The 19,338-nt window shown below is 40.6% G+C and overlaps 1 protein-coding gene and 1 pseudogene across 1 annotated transcript; one reads left to right on the forward strand and one right to left on the reverse strand.

Moving 5' to 3' along the window:
• Positions 1 to 9,191: 9,191 nt before the first annotated feature.
• On the forward strand, positions 9,192 to 11,006 carry LOC140854108 (uncharacterized; annotated as a pseudogene).
• Positions 10,994 to 18,989, reverse strand: LOC140854107 (probable CoA ligase CCL6). The gene is made up of 19 exons (XM_073249536.1): positions 18,617 to 18,989; positions 17,825 to 17,888; positions 17,248 to 17,337; positions 17,046 to 17,102; positions 16,694 to 16,742; positions 16,067 to 16,143; positions 15,086 to 15,125; positions 14,902 to 14,996; positions 14,286 to 14,450; positions 13,501 to 13,611; positions 13,315 to 13,402; positions 13,139 to 13,205; positions 12,908 to 12,983; positions 12,707 to 12,824; positions 12,267 to 12,512; positions 11,786 to 11,925; positions 11,510 to 11,692; positions 11,305 to 11,424; positions 10,994 to 11,194 (listed from the first exon to the last, which is right to left on the reverse strand). The coding sequence occupies exons 1-19, from the start codon at positions 18,760 to 18,762 to the stop codon at positions 11,147 to 11,149; spliced, it is 1,980 nt and encodes a 659-aa protein (XP_073105637.1). The 5' UTR covers positions 18,763 to 18,989; the 3' UTR covers positions 10,994 to 11,146.
• Between the last annotated feature and the right edge of the window lie 349 nt (positions 18,990 to 19,338).

The raw sequence follows: 19,338 nt of genomic DNA on the forward strand, positions 1-19,338 counted from the left end.
TAGCAGAGTTTTGAGATAAGAAATGAGCTTATAGAATAACGTATATGGGTCCCCCTTTTATAGGCGGAGGAGGCAACGGATTGATGGCGACATTTGTAACCATCTGGTAGTGGGCCGCCCATGGTCAGGAGAATTTATTGTGAAGGGTAGTGGAGTAGACCCGTGGCTATTGCTATGGCCTGCCACGTAGAGCCTGTTGCAGGTGGTGGAGCGGCGTCCGTTGCCGCTAGTTGTCAGGGAGTAGTGGAGTCGCGCAGCACCTGCCGCAGGGAGCGGAGCAAAATCGTGGCCGTTGACACAGTCTGTCAGAGAGTAATGGGTCCACCACAGGGAGTGATGGAGCCGCGCAGAATCCGCTACAGGAAGTGGAACAGGATCATGATTGTTATTGTGACCTGCCAGGGGCGCGGATCTGTCGGTTGAAGCTCGGCAGCAGTCGGAGTCCGGCCTCTGTAGAGGTCCGGGCGGAGTCCTCCTTGCAGTTGGGGTCGTGGGTGGAGCCCGGCTTCCGTGGGAGTCCGGGTGGAACCCTCTCGGAGCTGAAGTTGCGGGCGGAACCCGGCTCCCGTAGGAGTCCGGGCGAAGTCTTCCTGCAATCAAGGTAAAGGCGAAGTCCGGCTCCCGTAGGAGTCCGGACGGGGCTTACCAGCAGTTGACGCTGAGGACGGAGCCCGGCTCCCGTAGGAGTCCGGGCGAAGCTTTCCTGCAGTCAAGGTTAAAGGCGAAGTCCGGCTCCCGTAGGAGTCCGGACGGGGCTTACCAGCAGTTGACGCTGAGGACGGAGCCCGGCTCCCGTAGGAGTCCGGGCGAAGCTGTCCTGTAGTCGTTGTCGGCGGCGGAGCCCGACCCCCGTAGGAGTCCGGACGGAGTCTGCTTGCGGCTGCAGTTGTTGGCGTCGAGGATGAAGCCCAGCTCCCATAAGAGTCCGGGCGAAGTCTCCCTGCAATTAAAGTCAGAGGAGAGGTCTGGCTCCCATAGGAGTCCGGACGAGGCCTACCAACGGTTGATGCTGAGGACGGAGCCCGACTCCCGTAGGAGTCTGGGCGGAGCTGTCCTGTAGTCGATGTCGGCGGTGGAGCCCGGCTCCCGTAGGAGTCCGGGCTGAGTCTGCTTGCGGCTGCAGTTGTTGGCATCGAGGATGAAGCCCGGCTCACATAAGAGTCCGGGCGAAGTCTCCCTGCAATTAAAGTCAGAGGGGAGGTCCGGCTCCCGTAGGAGTCCGGACGAGGCTACCAGCGGTTGATGCTGAGGATGGAGCCCGACTCCCATAGGAGTCTGGGCGGAGCTGTCCTGTAGTTGATGTCGGCGGTGGAGCCCGGCTCCCGTAGGAGTCCGGGCTGAGTCTGCTTGCGGCTGCAGTTGTTGGCATCGAGGATGAAGCCCGGCTCCCATAAGAGTCCGGGCGAAGTCTCCCTGCAATTAAAGTCAGAGGGGAGGTCCGGCTCCCGTAGGAGTCCGGACGAGGCCTACCAGCGGTTGATGCTGAGGACGGAGCCCGACTCCCGTAGGAGTCCGGGCGAAGCTGTCCTGTAGTCGATGTCGGCGGCGGAGCCCGGCTCCCGTAGGAGTCCGGGCTGAGTCTGCTTGCGGCTGCAGTTGTTGGAGTTCTTGGTGACGGAGCCCGGCTCCCGTAGGAGCCCGGGCGAAGTTGTCGTGTAGTCGATTCCACTGAGGACTTCGGCTGTGGGTATTTTATACCCAACAGGAATCATGAACCTTGTAATCAATTCTCGAAACGTAATTCTAAGTGAATGTCACTATTGTCCAAGCTTTTTATTAAATATTATTTTTGTAGGCCTTTTGGCCATGAACGGTTATCAATTTTTAATAAAAGAAAATATTTGCAATATCATTTTGAATGGTGTTACAATATTTGTTGGACAACTTAATAATGAAATTTACTTTCTATCATAACCTGTTAATGTGGTTCAAACCTCCGGTAAACGTCCTAGAATAGATAATGTGTCAGAAGTCTATCTTTGGCACTGTAGGCTAGGTCATATCAATAAGAACAGGATAAACAGATTGGCTCAAGAAGGAATTCTTGAAGTAGGTGATTGTGAATCACTTCCAACCTGTGAGTCCTGTCTTCTTGGTAAAATGACCAAATCACCTTTTACTAGAAAAGGTGAGCGAGCCAGTGAACTCTTGGGTCTGGTACATTCTGATGTATGTGGACCCATGAGCTCAAGTGCAAGAGGTGGATATTTCTACTTCATAACCTTCACAGACGACCTATCGAGGTATGGGTATGTCTATTTAATGAAGCATAAATCGGAGTCATTTGAAATGTTCAAATTATTTCGAAATGAGGTAGAAAAACAAACTGGGAAGTGTATTAAAACTCTTCAATCTGATCGAGGAGGTGAATACCTTTCCAATGATTTTCTAACATATCTTGAGGAGAATGGGATTCTCTCTCAGTGGACTCCTCCTGAAACACCACAACATAATGGTGTATCTGAAAGGAGGAATCGGACCTTGTTGGACATAGTTCGATCCATGATGGGGTTTGCTGGTCTGCCGATCTTCCTCTGGGGATATGCACTCGAATCGGCTTGTTACCTTCTAAATAGAGTTTCGAGTAAGCCTGTAACCAAAACGCCATATGAGATATGGATAGGACGTAAGCCAGTACTCTCGCACCTTAGGGTTTGGGAGGTGTCCGACTTATGTTAAACGTTTAATTACGGACAAGCTTGGACCTAGGTCTGACAAGTGTAATTTTATAGGGTATCCAAAAGAGACCAAAGGGTATTACTTCTACCTAGCTGATGAGCAAAAAGTGTTTGTCAGCCTTAAGGCAATCTTTTTAGAAAAGGAGTTCCTTGGTGAAGGGACTGTTGCCTCTAAGGTCGAACTTGACGAAGTTCGACAGGTGAAAAAATCGACACAAGTTACTAAACCTGAACCGGATTTGGTTAGATCAGATCCGGAGCCCATTGTTCAAGCACCCTTAAGGCGATTTGGTAGAGTACCATGTCAACCGGACAGATACTATGGTTTCTTGGTCCGGGACGACGATCCTATCAAACTTGATGAAAACGATGAGGATTCGATCACCTACATGGATGCAATGCAGAGATCTGACTCTGAGAAATGGCTAGAGGCCATGAAATCCGAAATGGAGTCCATGAAGGTCAACGATGTGTGGACATTGGTTAACCCACCCGAAGGAGTAAAATCCATAGGGTGTAAGTGGGTCTTCAAGAGGAAGAGAGGCGCAGACGGAAAGGTGGAAACCTATAAAGCCCATCTGGTTGCCAAGGGATATCGTCAATGTTATGGTATAGATTATGATGAGACATTTTAACTTGTGGCAATGCTCAAATCTATTCGGATTATGCTTGCGATAGCTACCCATCTAGACTATGAAATCTGGCAGATGGATGTGAAGATAGCTTTTCTAAACGGAGAGCTGGATGAAGATGTGTATATGATACAACCTGAAGGATTCACATCCACAGATGAGTCTAAGGTGTGCAGGCTACAGAGGTCCATTTATGGACTTAAACAGGCATCACGGAGTTGGAACATACGTTTTGATAAGATGATCAAAACGTATGGCTTCGTTAAGAATGGAGAAGAGCCCTGCATTTATAAGTGGGCTAATGGTCCAGTAGTAGTATTTCTTGTATTGTATGTGGATGACATTCTCTTAATCGAGAATGATGTCCCTGCATTATAGGGAATAAAGATTTGGCTGTCGTCACAGTTCTCCATAAAGGATCTGGGAGAAGCTTCCTACATCCTAGGGATGAGGATCTATAGGGATAGATCTAAAAGGTTGCTTGGTTTATCTCAGTCCACGTACATTGATACTATGCTGAAAAGGTTCAGCATGGAGAATTTCAAGAAAGGCTATCTTCCGATAGGCTATGAAATTTCTCTCTCGAAGAGAGATTGTTCGACAACACCTCAAGAGAGAGAGCGTATGGATAGGATTTCATATACTTCGACAGTGGGATCTATCATGTACGCCATGACATGTACATGACCAGATGTGGCATACTCACTTGGGGTAGTGAGTAGATACCAATCTGATCCAGGGGAGAATCACTGGAATGTTGTTAAAACCATCCTGAAGTATTTAAGAAATACTAAGGACCAATGGCTTGTTTATGGTGAATCAGACTTGAGACTTATAGAGTTTACAGACTCTAGTTTCCAGTCTGATCACGATGACAGCAAAAGTGTATCAAAATTTATTTTTACCCTTAATGGTGGGGTTATCTGCTGGAAGAATTCCAAGCAACACACAGTGGCTGATTCAGTTTGCGAGGCGGAGTATGTCGCTGCATCAGATGCTGCCAAAGAAGCGGTGTGGCTGAGAAAATTCATCATCAAGCTCGGAGTAGCACCCTCCCTTGTTGGTCTAGTTCTGCTCTACTGTGACAGCTCTGGAGCCATTGCTCAAGCGAAAGAACCTAAGGCACACCAGCAGACGAAGCATATTCTGCACCACTACCATCTCATCCAAAAAATTATGGATCAAGGTGATGTCGACCTTCAGAAGATCGATGAAAAGGAGAACCTGGCCGACCCATTCACTAAAGCCATTATGGTGAAAGAGTTCGATGACTACAAGTCGAAGATGGGTATTAGATACTGCACCGATTGGCTTTAGACCAAGTGAAAGATTGTTGGGAATAGTGTCCCAAAGCCAATCGTCAGCTTGTTGACGGTTGTGCTCATTTTTGTATTTGTACATGAATTATGAATTAATAAAAATTATTTTGATATTTTTCATCCTAAAATGTTTCATCTTCTAATGAACTCCTATGTTGTGGTGAAGTCCTTAGGACTATTTAGACTCGACAAAGGAGGATTTGTCGTTTAGTCATTAAATCTGTTCACGATCAAATGATACGTTGTTACCAAGGACGACAACGTTTATCAAGCATAGGTCATTGTGTGCCATATAGGTTGGTTGTCCTCTTAACCAATGAGTGTGGAGACACTGGTATGGCATACAGGTGAGATGTAAGGGTACATCTGCACTAAACATGGCCAACTCCGGAGCTATTTCTGCTGTCAAGATTTGCTGCGATAGAATATGGGTATAAATATATCTCCGACCTGAGACCGCCACGGTGACTTGCAAGCAACTCACTACACTTAAGCACTAGACTACCTGAATTTTTAATTCAGTGACGGAAGGCTGCTGGGTGTAGTCAAGTACTTGACTTGTCGGTGCGTGTGTCAAGATGGGATTGACCACTCCAGTTTAGGAGCTGTGTACAGTCGTGTTTCAATTTAGCAAAATCTTGGCCAGGATAGTCCTTGTGAGGAGTCACAGGACTGTTTGAGTTGAGCACGATTCGGATGATCTGATCAGGGTTGACAGTTTAACCCTGAGTCATCCTAAACACAGGGGTCAAAAGGATGAATTATACAGTAATCATATTCATGTAGGTTCTGAGTGTTGCAACTATGACTCTTCGACCTATCCGAATGTCGGGTACCATTGCTAGATGGTCATTTCGATTAGTACAGAAATTGGTTCCTGTGCTACCGACGTAGGTTCGAACTTGCGGGGTCACACACATTAGAGATTCATATCTGATCTGATGGCTGATGAAGAGTCTTAATACTCGTGGACTATGAGTCCTACATATTTGGGACTCTATGATCGAGAATCAGGATTCTCTGATCATGAGTCCCACACATTTTGGGTACCGGGGTCAAGAGTCCCACTGGTTTGGGACTCTTCGATCAGGGTTACATATCGATGAATTCTGATGCCCGATTACCCATCGAATTTGGACTCAATATTTATGAGAGGTTTTATTAGTGATTTGATCACTAATTAACTCAATTTGATTGAGTAATTATTTTTGGATCAAGTCCAATTGAATTGGATTCAGTTGGGTTTGACCCGATTAGGTTAAGAGTTAACCTAATCGTCGAGATGGTTTGGTCCCTGATTTGATTAGGGGTTGGGCTTAGTCAATTCTTGATTTGATTAGAATTTTATTGAGCCTAATTAAGCCTAATTAAGTTGGATTTAAATTAATCTAATTGGACTTAACTTATTTGGTTCAATTAGGTTGGTTTAAATATTGAAACCACCTTGACCCAATCTCCATGCGCCACCTCACTTTCATTGCACCCATTTGAATTCATGAGAAGAAACTTCTCATAAATTTTTTCCTCACGCCAAGCCCTCTCCATGCCCCACTTTAATGTGCTAATTGAATGGATAAGGATGATTGGTTGGCCATTCAAATTCAAAATAAAGTTTGAATTTGAATGGGCAATCAATCTTTGCGCCTTATCCCTTTATTAACGCCACATTTATTACATGAGAAAAATATTTCTCATGAAATCACTCCATGCATAATTTAAGCCATGTCTCATACCTTTAGTAGATAAGGGATGAGTTGGTGTCCATTTGAATTCAAAATTTGATTTGAATTCAAATGTGTAATTACTCATCTTTATCCTTTCTTTTGGATAAGACGTTTGACATTGTTATAAAAGGAGGAGAAGAGTGAGGCGTGTAGGAAGAAGATTTTTGGAGAAAAATTTTGGGGCGTGAGGAAGTCTTGTGCATGAGAAGGAAGTCCATATCCTTCCAAAAGAAAAAGAAAGAAAAGTGGGTGCAAAGTTTCTAGTGAGTTCCCTAGAGTTTTAGCCTGGGGTTCGGGAAGTGAGAAAGTGAGCTACGAGTGTCGTGAGCCCACAAAATTTCAAGAAGATCTTCAACATCCTCTCAAGTATGTTTGTTGATGATCCGGAGTATCCAAAGAATCGACAGACATCGATCGAAGGAGTTCGATCAGCATCGGCCGTCAAAATGGCTCTACAACGAACTAGCACTCGTGAAGAGTCGATCAGATCGGGAGCTTCGTGTAGACGATCTGCAGAGGTCAGACATGCTGTGTGGCTGCATCGTGATGATCAGACTCTTTCAACGGTGATCAGATTGCGGCGATCTACTACCCGCACAAAGATATTGTGTTCTGAACACATTACAGTAAAGTGTTTACTGTTCGAATTTGAATTTCAAATTTAAATGAATGTATGCTATATATCATATTTAGATCCTAGTGTAGGATAAATTCATATTAATTAATTAGATTAATTAATATTTTTCCACTGTAAAATCATAATTTTGAAAAAAATTTAAAATTACCATTTTACCCCTGCACTGAATTTCCCACAGTATACCTATATCTCACTTACATGCTATGTCAGTATTTTCACACTCCTTGTTAAGAGGACAACTAATATCCATGACACACAATGTCCTACACTTGATATAGCTATCGTCTTAATAATAGCATATCGTTGGATCATGAATTAGGTTTAAGGACTATACGATATATCTTCTTATATCGATTCAAATAGCCCTAATGACTTCATCACAATACAAAAGTTCAAAGAAGATGTATAAAATGTGCAAAAATTAAATAATATTTATTATTTAATAATTTATATATAATTATAATAATGAGCTCAACCGTTAACAAGCTGATGATTGGTTTTGGGACATAATTTTCAACACAGCAACCCTACTATGAGCAGCCGAGGTACCGCAGGTCAAGAAACCATTCACACCACTACAGCATCGAGAAGATCACTAATGAATGAGTAGATATCATGTGATCTCTCATATGGTCACCCTCAGTACTGATGTTCTCTAACAACCACCTGTACTCTCGCTCAGTGCCTCTACATTATAGACTCGAAACTCGAATATCTTGAAGGAAGCAATCCGTGCGCCGATCTAATCGAATCAATCACTATCTCTATGATGATCCATCAAATGGGAGCAATCTAAGAATTAATTATATATGTCTCAAAATCTAAACTCTTTAGAATATATATCTTTAAATTATTATTTTTTTAGACGATTCTCGAATACATAATACAAGAATTGATAAAAATTATCCACTTTATTGATAAATCAATTGTTTAAGTACAAAAATATGTCCTACAATTATTACAATATGTCTGTCATATTGACTTTTAGAGTATACATCTAATATGATCCTCTTTCTATTAAGAACTTTATTTGTAGGTTTGATCTCTATCAGTTAGTGTGTCACCTACTTTGGCTCTCTTCAACCTGCGCTGACCTCAGTCTAAGCTCGATGTCCATCAGACTCACCAATCTTAGAGCCAGCTTGAAAATCAACAGCAATATAATAATAATAATAATAATAATATAAAATAGTTTTTAGATATAGTTTTATGATGCAGAATATTTGGCTGAAGAGTACTTGGGTCAGATGGATCGCAGAAAGTAGCAAAAGCCCAAATAAATGGATTGGAACGTCAAAAACGGGAACCTAAATTTTAAACAACTATAACTTTTAATATAAGAAGAGTTACGGGACTCATAATATATCAACAGAAAGCTCGTTTCAAGCTCTACAATCGTGAATCGGATTTACCTATTCATCCCATTTTTTGGATCCAAATTTCATCATTTTAGTGGGTTTTAGGGTTATTTTATGTTTGGGGGTCTGTCTTCGATTTAGTTTTATATTTATTCAAATTTTTTTAAATCAAAAAAATTATATGATTATTTTTTTAGTTGGAATTTAAAGTTCTTTCTCGTTGTCTAGAAGATTTTTATCTCATCTGAATCTTTGTTTTTATTCATCAAGGCTGCGTCATTGTGTTTGGGTTGTTTTTGGGTTTGGGAACTCCTAATGGACCGGCCTGGGAAGGTACGAACACACACCGGACCATTAATGTGAAGCGCAACATTCAGCGTTCGGCACGTTTTTGACGGGTGAGGGAGAGGCTTCGTTTCTAAACCGTCCAGTGCAAGCGAAAGGCCGTTGCTGTGCACGTGTTTTTTTTTCACTCTCTTTTCCTTTAAGCAAAACGAGCGGCCACTAATCTGTCATCCTCCCCTCCCGTAGAACTGGAAACGCCTAGGAAAAGTCGGAAGAACGAAGTCTCAGAAAAGAACTTCGATTCCACCACACGCGTCCGGCTCCGGGCTCTCGCGGGCCCACCCACCAGAGTGGAAACGGGTACTCGCGTTGTGTGAATTGAATTCCATGCCGACTGCCTCTCTCCCTCCGTCCTCTCGGTCAGATCCCGCCAAATCTGCTCGCTCGGCGGATGGATCCAAAGATATGCCGCGAATCTTCCCCTCTCCTCGTCCACATTTCCACCTACCTTCCAGCGGCCTGTCCATTCCTTCATAATATATGTGAATAAATATACGAGCAAGGACGCAGGCAGAGCAACTAAATACGGAGAATTTGGAATCAAGTGGACCGGACCGATCGCTTCTCTGGCCAAGATACAGAGTGAGAGAGAGGGTCCAAAAAAAAAAACAAAAACAACAACAACAACAAAGAATGGCAGGAGCAAGCAGATTGCTGAGGATTAGCAGAGCTCTCCAATCAGATCACCACCCTCCCTCTTCCTCTTCCTCTTCTACTTCCAATTCTTGTCGTCTCCCGCGTCCCAGGTTTTTGACTGTTGGAGGAGAGAAAAGCATTCCACCCGGCTGCCAGGGGAAGAAGAGGGTGGCGGCCGTCTCTCCAGACGCCGCGGTGATTTCACCTGAAAAGAAGCACGAGCCTTCTTTGTTCGAAAAGGGAATGGAGATTGTGGATCTCTCATCTTCTCGCATAGCTCAGGTGGCAAGGCTGGCTCTGACACTCTTCGGTCCGCTGCCGCAGGAGGCTACAAAGGGCTTTTGTACTGCACATTCCGAGATGCTCGTCGAAACGGTACGACTACTCCTACTACTTTCTCATGTTGCGTAATCCATCTCCTCTGCATTCTCCTCACCTATTTGCTTGCTTCAAAGCAGGGGATCGCGCGATGCCAATCCTTCACACTGATCGCGGTTGCGGGATCCCTGATCGGCTCAGTCTTGTGCTTCGTTGAGGTAATGCATTGCCTGCATCTCTAAGTGATGCGATTTCTATGACGCTGCTGATTTACTCATTGTTTTTTTTTTTTTCTTTTTAAATGCACGAGTACTGGATTTTCAATTGATGGTGGGTCAAGAATTTAAATTCTGAGATTTCTTCTGAATTCAAAAGTTTGTTTTTCTCCTTCCTACTTGATGGATTTCAGGGTTGCTTCCTTGTTCTGGAGACATTTTTTGAGTATTTCCAAATGATATCACAAGGGCTGGATCAAGAAGGTATCTTACAACTACTCATCGAAGCCATAGGTACAAATTCGCTCTACTTCTAAATCATCGATTATTTGCAGCTACTTGGATCTTTAAATCAAATTTATACTTATTATTCACACGGTAACGAGTTCGTGGTTTTGACCAATATCCCTGACAGATATGTTTCTTGTTGGAACTGCCCTGCTTACTTTCGGGATGGGGTTGTATGTCATGTTTTCTGGCTCGGCCAACACGAAACGGAATAGAGGATGGCAAATTGCCGAATCCAGCCTTGGCTCATTTAACCTCCAGGTTAGATTTTTGGATTCAACTACGAAAGATTCGTGATCTTAGATGTTTCACCAGGAATCTCATAATATTACTAAATCATTTTCAGAAGCTTGCAAAGAGTATGGAGATGCAGTCCATAAGAGAGGCAAAATCAAGAATTGGGCATGCTATACTTTTGCTGCTTCAAACAGGAGTGCTAGAAAAGTTGAAGAACGTGTCCCTGGCCAGTTGCTTGGACCTAGCTTGCTTTGCCGGAGCTGTATTCGTCTCCTCAGCTTGTATTTTCCTCCTCTCCAAGCTCACAACGCAACGAAGCAAAAGTACATGGATATAATTCATCACAGGTTACCAGATTAGGAAAACAACTGCAGGACTCTTCTCATCGGAACAGGTTGCCCGGGTGATAGAACATAGGCTTGAAGACGACTGAGTGGTGGCGGTCGTTTAAATTTAAATCATTCTTCTTCAATCCAAATTTAGTTTTCATAGCAACGTAATTAATCAATAGCTTTTTTCTTTTTTTTTTTTTTTGTTTAAGGGGTGGGAGTGAGGGGTGTTCGGGGGTTGAGAAATTTGACAGTAACTGACGCAGTGATAGAGCAGTTACAGAGAAAACAGAACAGAGATGCCTTATTTTTCTTGATAGTTTTCTCCCAGCCTTCTTTTACATCTAGAGACGAGGGAAGATAAGCTTTTCAGATGAACGTACTACATCTGCATAACCACAATTCAGTACTGTTTACATGGCTAAAAGAGTCATGCCCTTTTTCCCTTCGCTTCTTGGTACAGTCCATCGATAAAGTCCTGGAATCATTATTTCGCATGAAGAGAAATGATGACAAAAAGGAATTACAAATGACATATAACAACTGTTAATTACCAAGAAACCGATGTATCACGTTGAGTCTTCCTACCTTGTAATGTTTGAGCAACTGCGGCCTCTTCAATTTAAAGGTCGGAGTAATCAGGTCTCTCTCAATGTCAAATGGTATTGGTTCGAGATGAACTGCTTTCAATAGCTCAAATCCTCTAAGCTGTGGTGATCAAATTTAATGTCAAGTCAAGTCATGACTCACAGTACCGTTAAGTGTTTTAAGATGCCAATGATTAATGACTTACTTCATGTGTTCGGCCAGTATTATTGAGCTCGTCAAGAACGTATTTTCTTGCTTTTGGATGTTTGCACAACTCTTCAAATGTCCCAGTTACATCATTGGCTGCTGCCCACTCCTCTACCAGCCTCTTTTCTGGAACAACCACACCTACAATGAAGGACTCGAAACTGTTTCCGTAGACCCAAACCTGCATGATATGAATTCCGTAAGATGATATAAACTCGACGATACCTGCACATTATTTTAGTTACAGAATAACATAACACACTAGTATTACTACCGATGTGACAAGAGGGCACTGCAGGTATGCGCTTTCAAGGTTCTCCGCAGCAATATATTCTCCTTGAGACAATTTAAAGATATTCTTTCTTCTGTCGATGATCTTCATTGCACCACTGGGTTGCCATTCTCCAATGTCACCTGCATGATCCAGACTTGCTATCTCAAAAACAATTATGAAATAACTACCACCAATATAGAATAAAGCCTAAAGCAAACGTCATTATATATAAGCTTGATTTGCAGTAATTGGAACATATAGTTGTAGGAGAAATCTATCTAGTGTAAGAGGAAATCCATCTTTCTGAATTGCCCTTAATTGACTTCCCCAACTCATTAAGGAGATGCTAGAGCTTTGAGAAGCCCTTGGTGGTGTGTTCTTTTACTAAGGTGGATCTCATCTAGAACGGTGTGCAAGTCACTGAACAAACTGATGCACGTTTTTAATATACAGAAGAGGGGATAGATATGGTTCTTTTAACCTGTATGGAACCACCCGTCCATGGTTACTTCACTTGTAAGGTCTGGGCGCTTGTAGTAACCGGAGAATAAGGTTTTACCCCTCAAGCAGATCTCTCCGCGTGGTACATGGGAAAGAGCGTCATACCCCATTTCTGGAACTGACTCAAGTCTTGCCTCTATGGTTGTAATGGGGACTCCCACTGTTCCCATCATTGGGAGTACATTGGCTATAGATGTGAAGCACCCAGAGCAACTTTCCGTGAGACCTGCAAGCCAAAAATAATAGAAGTGCTAAAAATTAGGCATAGAAGATCTGTCTTTGTGTTCAATTATTTGGAGAGGATCTATGACAATGTGGAGAATGGACTTCTTTCAAGAGCAGTGAAAGTACAACACAAGATCTACACAACATATGACAATTTTTTTAGATACATGCACCACAAAAGTAGTTCACTGTTACCATATCCTTGTAAAAAGACACTGCAGCATGTGACTCTGAGGAACTCCTCAATATGCCTAGGTAATGGTGCAGCTCCAGATATCATGATGCGTACTCGGCCCCCAAGTCCTTGTTTGATCTGTGGTAATGATCAAGAAAAGGGAAATCTAAACATTCTCATCTCAAGGAGGTGCAGAGGAGTGGCAGGAAGTTGTTACATACTTTGTCAAAGACTAATTTGTCAAAGAAAGGCGATGCTTCATTTTGTTTCAGCCCTCTCCTCAAATTTTTCAATTTGCTGGTGAAAGCACAGAAATACCACACAACATATTAAAATCTAGATATCTATCGAAAAATTTGCTGTCACCTAGGTTGACAAAAATGTACTATGAAATGCAAATGAACAACAGTAATCAGAAGTAAGGTGGCATGGGGCAGCACTCTAAAACGTACAAGTCATATGCATACTGGAATAACTTCTTTGTTAACATTCCTCCAGATGAAATTTTCTGATTTATACCTTCAGTCACATAAACCTCACAATGTCAAGGTGGAAAATTGAATAGAGCAATTCTGACGGCAAGTTGTTTAAGAAGCCAACCAAAAAATATAAGCCATAAGGAGTGGACCTGTGTATATACGATCATAAACTCGAGGTACACCACAAAATAAAGTGGGTTTCAGTTCCTGAATGTCCTCCATCAAATATCGAACATCCTGCAAAATGAAAACAGAAAGTGTGGATTAATATAGAGAAAATCAGGGGAATAGAAATTCATCATAGAAAGGCTATAGCAAAGATACAAAGGTCATACCCCTCGCCAAAATCCAATGGAGGCACCCTTAAAGATGCAGTAGTTCTCAATTATCTGATCAAATATATGGGCTAATGGAAGGAATGAGAAGTATGAGTCTTCCTCAGTCACCTATAGTCAGATTGGGCATTTTATACATTAGACACTTTGGCCTATAGATAGGACAAGAATTTGTGGAAGTTTATGCAGTCAAATGATGATCTATGCTAAATAACAAGTACAGTAAAGTCCTAAAATAACTTAGTTTTCATTGAGGAAACAACAGTATTACTATCAAAATAGTCTGGAAAATTTCTAGAATGTTCTAGAAAAGGCAATTTCTTTTAATGTAGAAAACAGGAAGATTTCTCCAAATCATATACAAACATGCAGGTATGTTGAGGAGTTGAAAATTATTTATAAGATATAGCAATCCCAAAGAAAATGCATAAACAAGCGAAAATATAATGCCATGACAATCACAAAATAACATCCATCCAAATGCTTAACTTTTAGGTTCAATACAAGTCAGTTGCTCTGTAATAGGAATTGCAAAATTGAAAAATGGGTATGATGCCTTGACAAGCATCAAATAGCATCCATCCTGATGGAAAATTAGTTAATTTTTTGGTTATATAAATGTCGGCTATGTTGTAATAGGAAATACGAAATTGGATTCTGGAGTTCCTTTTTGCTCTTCTTTAAGCAAAAGAGGTAGGTTCTTGTGGCTACCCTATTGGAAAAGCTTTCCAAAACAGAACAATAAATCTGTATATTATTACAAGGGTTGGGAGCTAAGTATTTACCACTTTATCTGTTTCTAGAAGTAGATGTTCTGTGGTAATGACCTCAGCAATAACAGCCCTGTTTGTCAGGATGACACCTTTTGGGTCTCCAGTTGTTCCACTAGTATACATTATTGTGCAAATATCATCCTTGTGTTTTGGAGGAAGTTTACAATTAGCACAACCCTGAAAAGAAAAAAACAAAAGAAAGGAGCCAGATTTTGTCAAAATCATATGAATGAAATTTCTACTGCAGGTATAGTTTGTGCTTGATTTTTTCACTTGTAATTAATTATCATAATTAAATGAACACATGCTGATGATAAGAACATGATCTTGTATAAGTTCTACATGAATATGTAAAATTAAAATAAGAGTACCATGCATAGAGCTGCCGTCTGAATTAACTTCTAATGGCACATTAGAAATGGCATCCACTGTATACACAATTGTTTCAGACTTAATACGCTTGGGAGGCATCATGTTATGAAGAAGGGGATGCACAAGTATTATTGATGCAGATGCATTTTTTGTTAAAAGTGGTGAAAACTAACTAGCACCTTAAAGAACAACAAACAATGGTAAATATTAGAGTTTAAAATATGTACTTTAACATTAGAAAGTGTAAAGATCCTACCGAAGAGACAAAGTCCTCCCAAGAAAAGCAAGATACGCCAACTTGTTCAGCTTCTCTTTTTTGCTCATCAGTCACCATTCCAAAGCTAACAATTGCTGGATTGAATAATGCATAATAAGGAAGTTATTGCCTCAAAACCTTGTTATGCATAGCTATTGAAATACAAGGTTGCTGCTAAACGTACTCTTGAGATACATGGCACATTTTGGAAGGCACATCAATATCTGAATGACAAAATAAAATTGTGAGATACATATATCATGAAAGGGATGATGATGTTGTTTATGCTCAGACCTGACCAAAACTGAGTATATTTAGCATTTCTTGACATAATAATTCGATCTTGTATACAGAGCTTCCTCTGACAAGAATATGGTATAGGATTTGTAGTTATGTAGCTTTGGGAGTTTCAGAAACAGTATAAATCAAATAAAGTTTCCCCTCTTCCATCAGTAATGGATAAAATTAAACATGTCACCATAGGCTAAATCAGATATTAAACTTATTAGATATAGACTATGACCCAAATAAAAAATGCGTTATGATACTGACCAACAGGCACGAAAATGCAACATAATTACTGAGATCTTAGTAGTCACTATAATGCTACAACATGGAGAAGTCCATAGATTTGCATATGAACTGGTGGTCAGATTAGTTTAGAAAGTACATGCAGTTCAGGCTGAGTATAATATGTTATAAAATATGAAAACAGTTTACAGTTAAAACTCTAACTAATTTGCAAATTTTCTTAGGAGTGCAGTAGTGAAACTGCTCTTTATTACTATAATAGGTTTTCACAAATGCATATGTACAAATTGACATAAATGACCAAACACAATCTTAATCTGGTCAGACAATTTCCATATTTATTATAAAACAAACCTATATATCATAATTGAAAGAGCTAAGAGATGGGTTGAAACCATAGTTTACTATACTGCATCATACCATACTATACTGGTACACCATACTACCCTGTACCGATACTACCGTACCATACCATACCATATACCGACACTATAATAAGATTTTACTAGTATGGGGTCTGGTACCGAGACGGCGAATCTTAATTGAAACCATCTTAGCAACTGATGACATGTGAAGATTGTTAACAAATACAGCTTGACATAACATTGGAGGTAAGAAAATAGCTTCAACATACAGATGTTATTTTGTTTTCTTGAACAAAAGCTATTGAGACTTCTGCATGGTTGATGATGAACTCCACTGCATTAGCACCTGCATTACAAGATGTAAAAACTAATCAAAAAATAAAAAGCCTTAAAGTCTTAAAAATTATGTGTCAGAATGTTGTGAAAGATAAAGAGAGCAGATTCTTATAGACATATCACAGATCCTTCTGAGAAATCTTTGAATTATCACCAAATACATGGTTCAAACTGGAACGTGCTACCAATCTGAATAATGAAAATGATGAATAAACTAATTAGTTCTTTTTGTTACTTTTGATAAGCAAGCATTTTGTTATACAATATAGCATAGTTCCTTAACTACGTAAAAGCTTTCTATGCTTCAAATCTGATATATATATTATACAGTATAGTGTTATGAAACATGGTAATACAAATCCGTGGCACTGGAATCATTGGACGCTAGCAATGGTCAACAACACATCAACTTTCTTAAGAGATACCCATCCAAATTCTACATTCGAGTATGACTCTGTGTTTCAATCTTTTGAAGCAGAATAGATATTCATGTTTGTGAAGCAAATGAATCAGAATAAGCACTCTGAATTATTCCACAAGAAAAGAAAGTAAGCACGTACCAAGGGTGTCATATAGAGGGACATAACAGATTCCCTGGCTATTACAGGCCTGCAAAATCCACATGATGTATTAAAACTATGTACCACTGACAAGAACCAGCTGATAATTCAAGAACAGATTTAACACACTGTGTGGGCCTTTATCAATTATTTGCTCACAATTAGAAAATGTATAAGAAAAAATTTTTGTATTCCTCACCCCCATTATGAAAAACATTATAAATCATATAACTAGTGTAATTCAAAACAAAAATGCACTTAACACCACTTTTCCATTTTTGTTACAGGTGGACATGGCTCTTATAAAATGTATGAATAACATAAGATGTACAATAATAAGGAAAAACTATACCTCCATGGCAATCACCCATTCAGGGCAGTTGGATCCATATATGCCACAACGATCTCCCTAAGAATAAAATTGCACCTTGTAAAGTATTTTATTATATGGCCTCGTGCAAACAAAATCGTATCACATCATATACAAACCCGGTCAAGTATGCACCACCTACAGTTAAGAGCCGCATGTAATATAAGAATTTAAGTTGGCTTACAGAGTTAATGCCATGACTTTGAATGGCAGATCCAATCTTGATAGCTATGTCATAGACCTCTTCATATGTCTGCCATGCATACTGACCCACCTACAAATTCAGCTCCTTTTGAGTCGCTTTTTTTTGTTGCCAGCATGTAGTAATAGCAGAAATAGGAATAGGTTGTTGTGCGCAATTGATACAACAATATTCTTTATCTCGTATAAAGTGCTATATTCTTTATGGTTCAAGAAAACTAAATAGGTCAAGTATAAGCTATAATTTTGCTCTAAGTTGGGAGGATAACACAGAGAAACCCAGCCATCAACCCATAAATAGATGTCTCATTCAGCTGCATTCTGGATTATCACATAATCAGCAAACGTGGATGACAAAGGCCATCAATTGGAATCAAAATTCTTCACCATGCGAAAACAAACTTATACAGTAACTTTATGCATGTCTACGCATCCATTTGCTCATATAAATGCATAGAACATACAATGAGATTTATGCACTTTTCTCCCTTAATGAAATGCTAGTGACTTGATCACTGCACTTTCTATGGAAACTTGCGTATGTAAAATATGCAAATTACCTTCCCATTAATGAATTTGCGATGGCCAAGCATTTGGTTCTGCGGATATCTTTTAACTGATCCACTGCAAGAAAACAGAGACAGAATAAAAACCACGTATTTTAACAGTAGCAAAGAGAAGATTCAAATGTATGCCTCCTCCATTTCGAAACAAACCATCTTTCTCTCTCAAGAAATACTTTCCCATGTTTACCATATATCTTTTTTCATCAGATCTGTTGTAGATATGATCGGTTTATTGGGAAACTGGAAAAATGTGGCAGAAAGAAAAGGAGTAAAGTAGTGAACTCAAATCAATGCTCTGGCAAATTGGGCAAGTGATAACTCAGGAATCTTTGACAGGATATCATCTGAGCTAATACAACTAGAAATCCTCAAAGAGCCAAAAATGATGTTCTGTACAGCCCACACATTCAACTTGTAGCAAAAACAGAAACTTTGTTAAAATATTTAAAAACCAATTTTTTCCTTGAAAAAAAAATATTAGTCGTAAAAAGAGAAGAAAGAATGTATAAAAGAACAAAACACTCTCCTTAACTCTCTCTTCATCCAAACTTTTCAAGCAAATATCAGCAAAAGCAATCAATGGAAACATGAAGCTCAGACACACAAAGCTCAAAGCCCACAAATGTGATCTCATGTACCTACACACGATGAACTAAGGTCGAGAAGACCGGAAAATGGAAAGTTGGCAAAAAGAACCACAATGCACAAGAAATATATTGATGAACGAAGATAGCAATCCTGAAGAACGCAGATACACAACAAACAAATTAACCAGAAAAATCCAACCTAAGGAAGTCCCAAGGGGAATCGATTCCGGAGGGCAGTTCCAAGAGACCGTCTCTTGCATAGATGGACCGATAAACCGGACCGGCGGAAGGCTTGTTTCCGGCAGCCGGTCTCGACTCCTCGACCTTAACAGAGTAAACCTCCATGTCTCCCTCCACTTATCTTCCCTTCTGTTCCGTCCGGTCCAGTGCCGTTCGATTAGCGAGGAGAGGACTTAGCTGTGATTTAAAGAGCACACAGCTTCCAGAGAGGATGGGATGGAGAAGATGGGAAGTTGGGGAGTTCGGTGACTCGTGGAGAGCTATAAATTAAGCATGGCTGTGGGAGGTCGTTGGATCTAGTTTGACAGCAATTTAAAACAAGAACGGGCTCCACGGAGGAAAAGATCTTTAAGGTCCCAACAACTTTGGGCGGCCTTTATGAATCGGACAATCTTTATGGTTGACAGTCGCTCATTTAATACTCTTAAAACCACATAAATAATCCTAGTCCTGGAAACTTTTTTCCCCTTATCCCGTATTTATTTATTTATTTATTTTTTTGGGCAGGGCGCTCCATTGTTTCAATCTATTAACATCTTCTTGTCTATATTTCACTTGAAGTTCAGACAGACATGAACCAAAGTCAAATATGGACATTGCATGTTAAGATCCTATCTGTCTAGATAGATAGATCAAAAAGTGTTTGAATATCACGAGAGTTCTTCATCCATTTGGTTTGGA

This window comes from Elaeis guineensis, chromosome 15 (genome assembly GCF_000442705.2).
Source record: "Elaeis guineensis isolate ETL-2024a chromosome 15, EG11, whole genome shotgun sequence".
NCBI classification, from domain to species: domain Eukaryota; kingdom Viridiplantae; phylum Streptophyta; class Magnoliopsida; order Arecales; family Arecaceae; genus Elaeis; species Elaeis guineensis.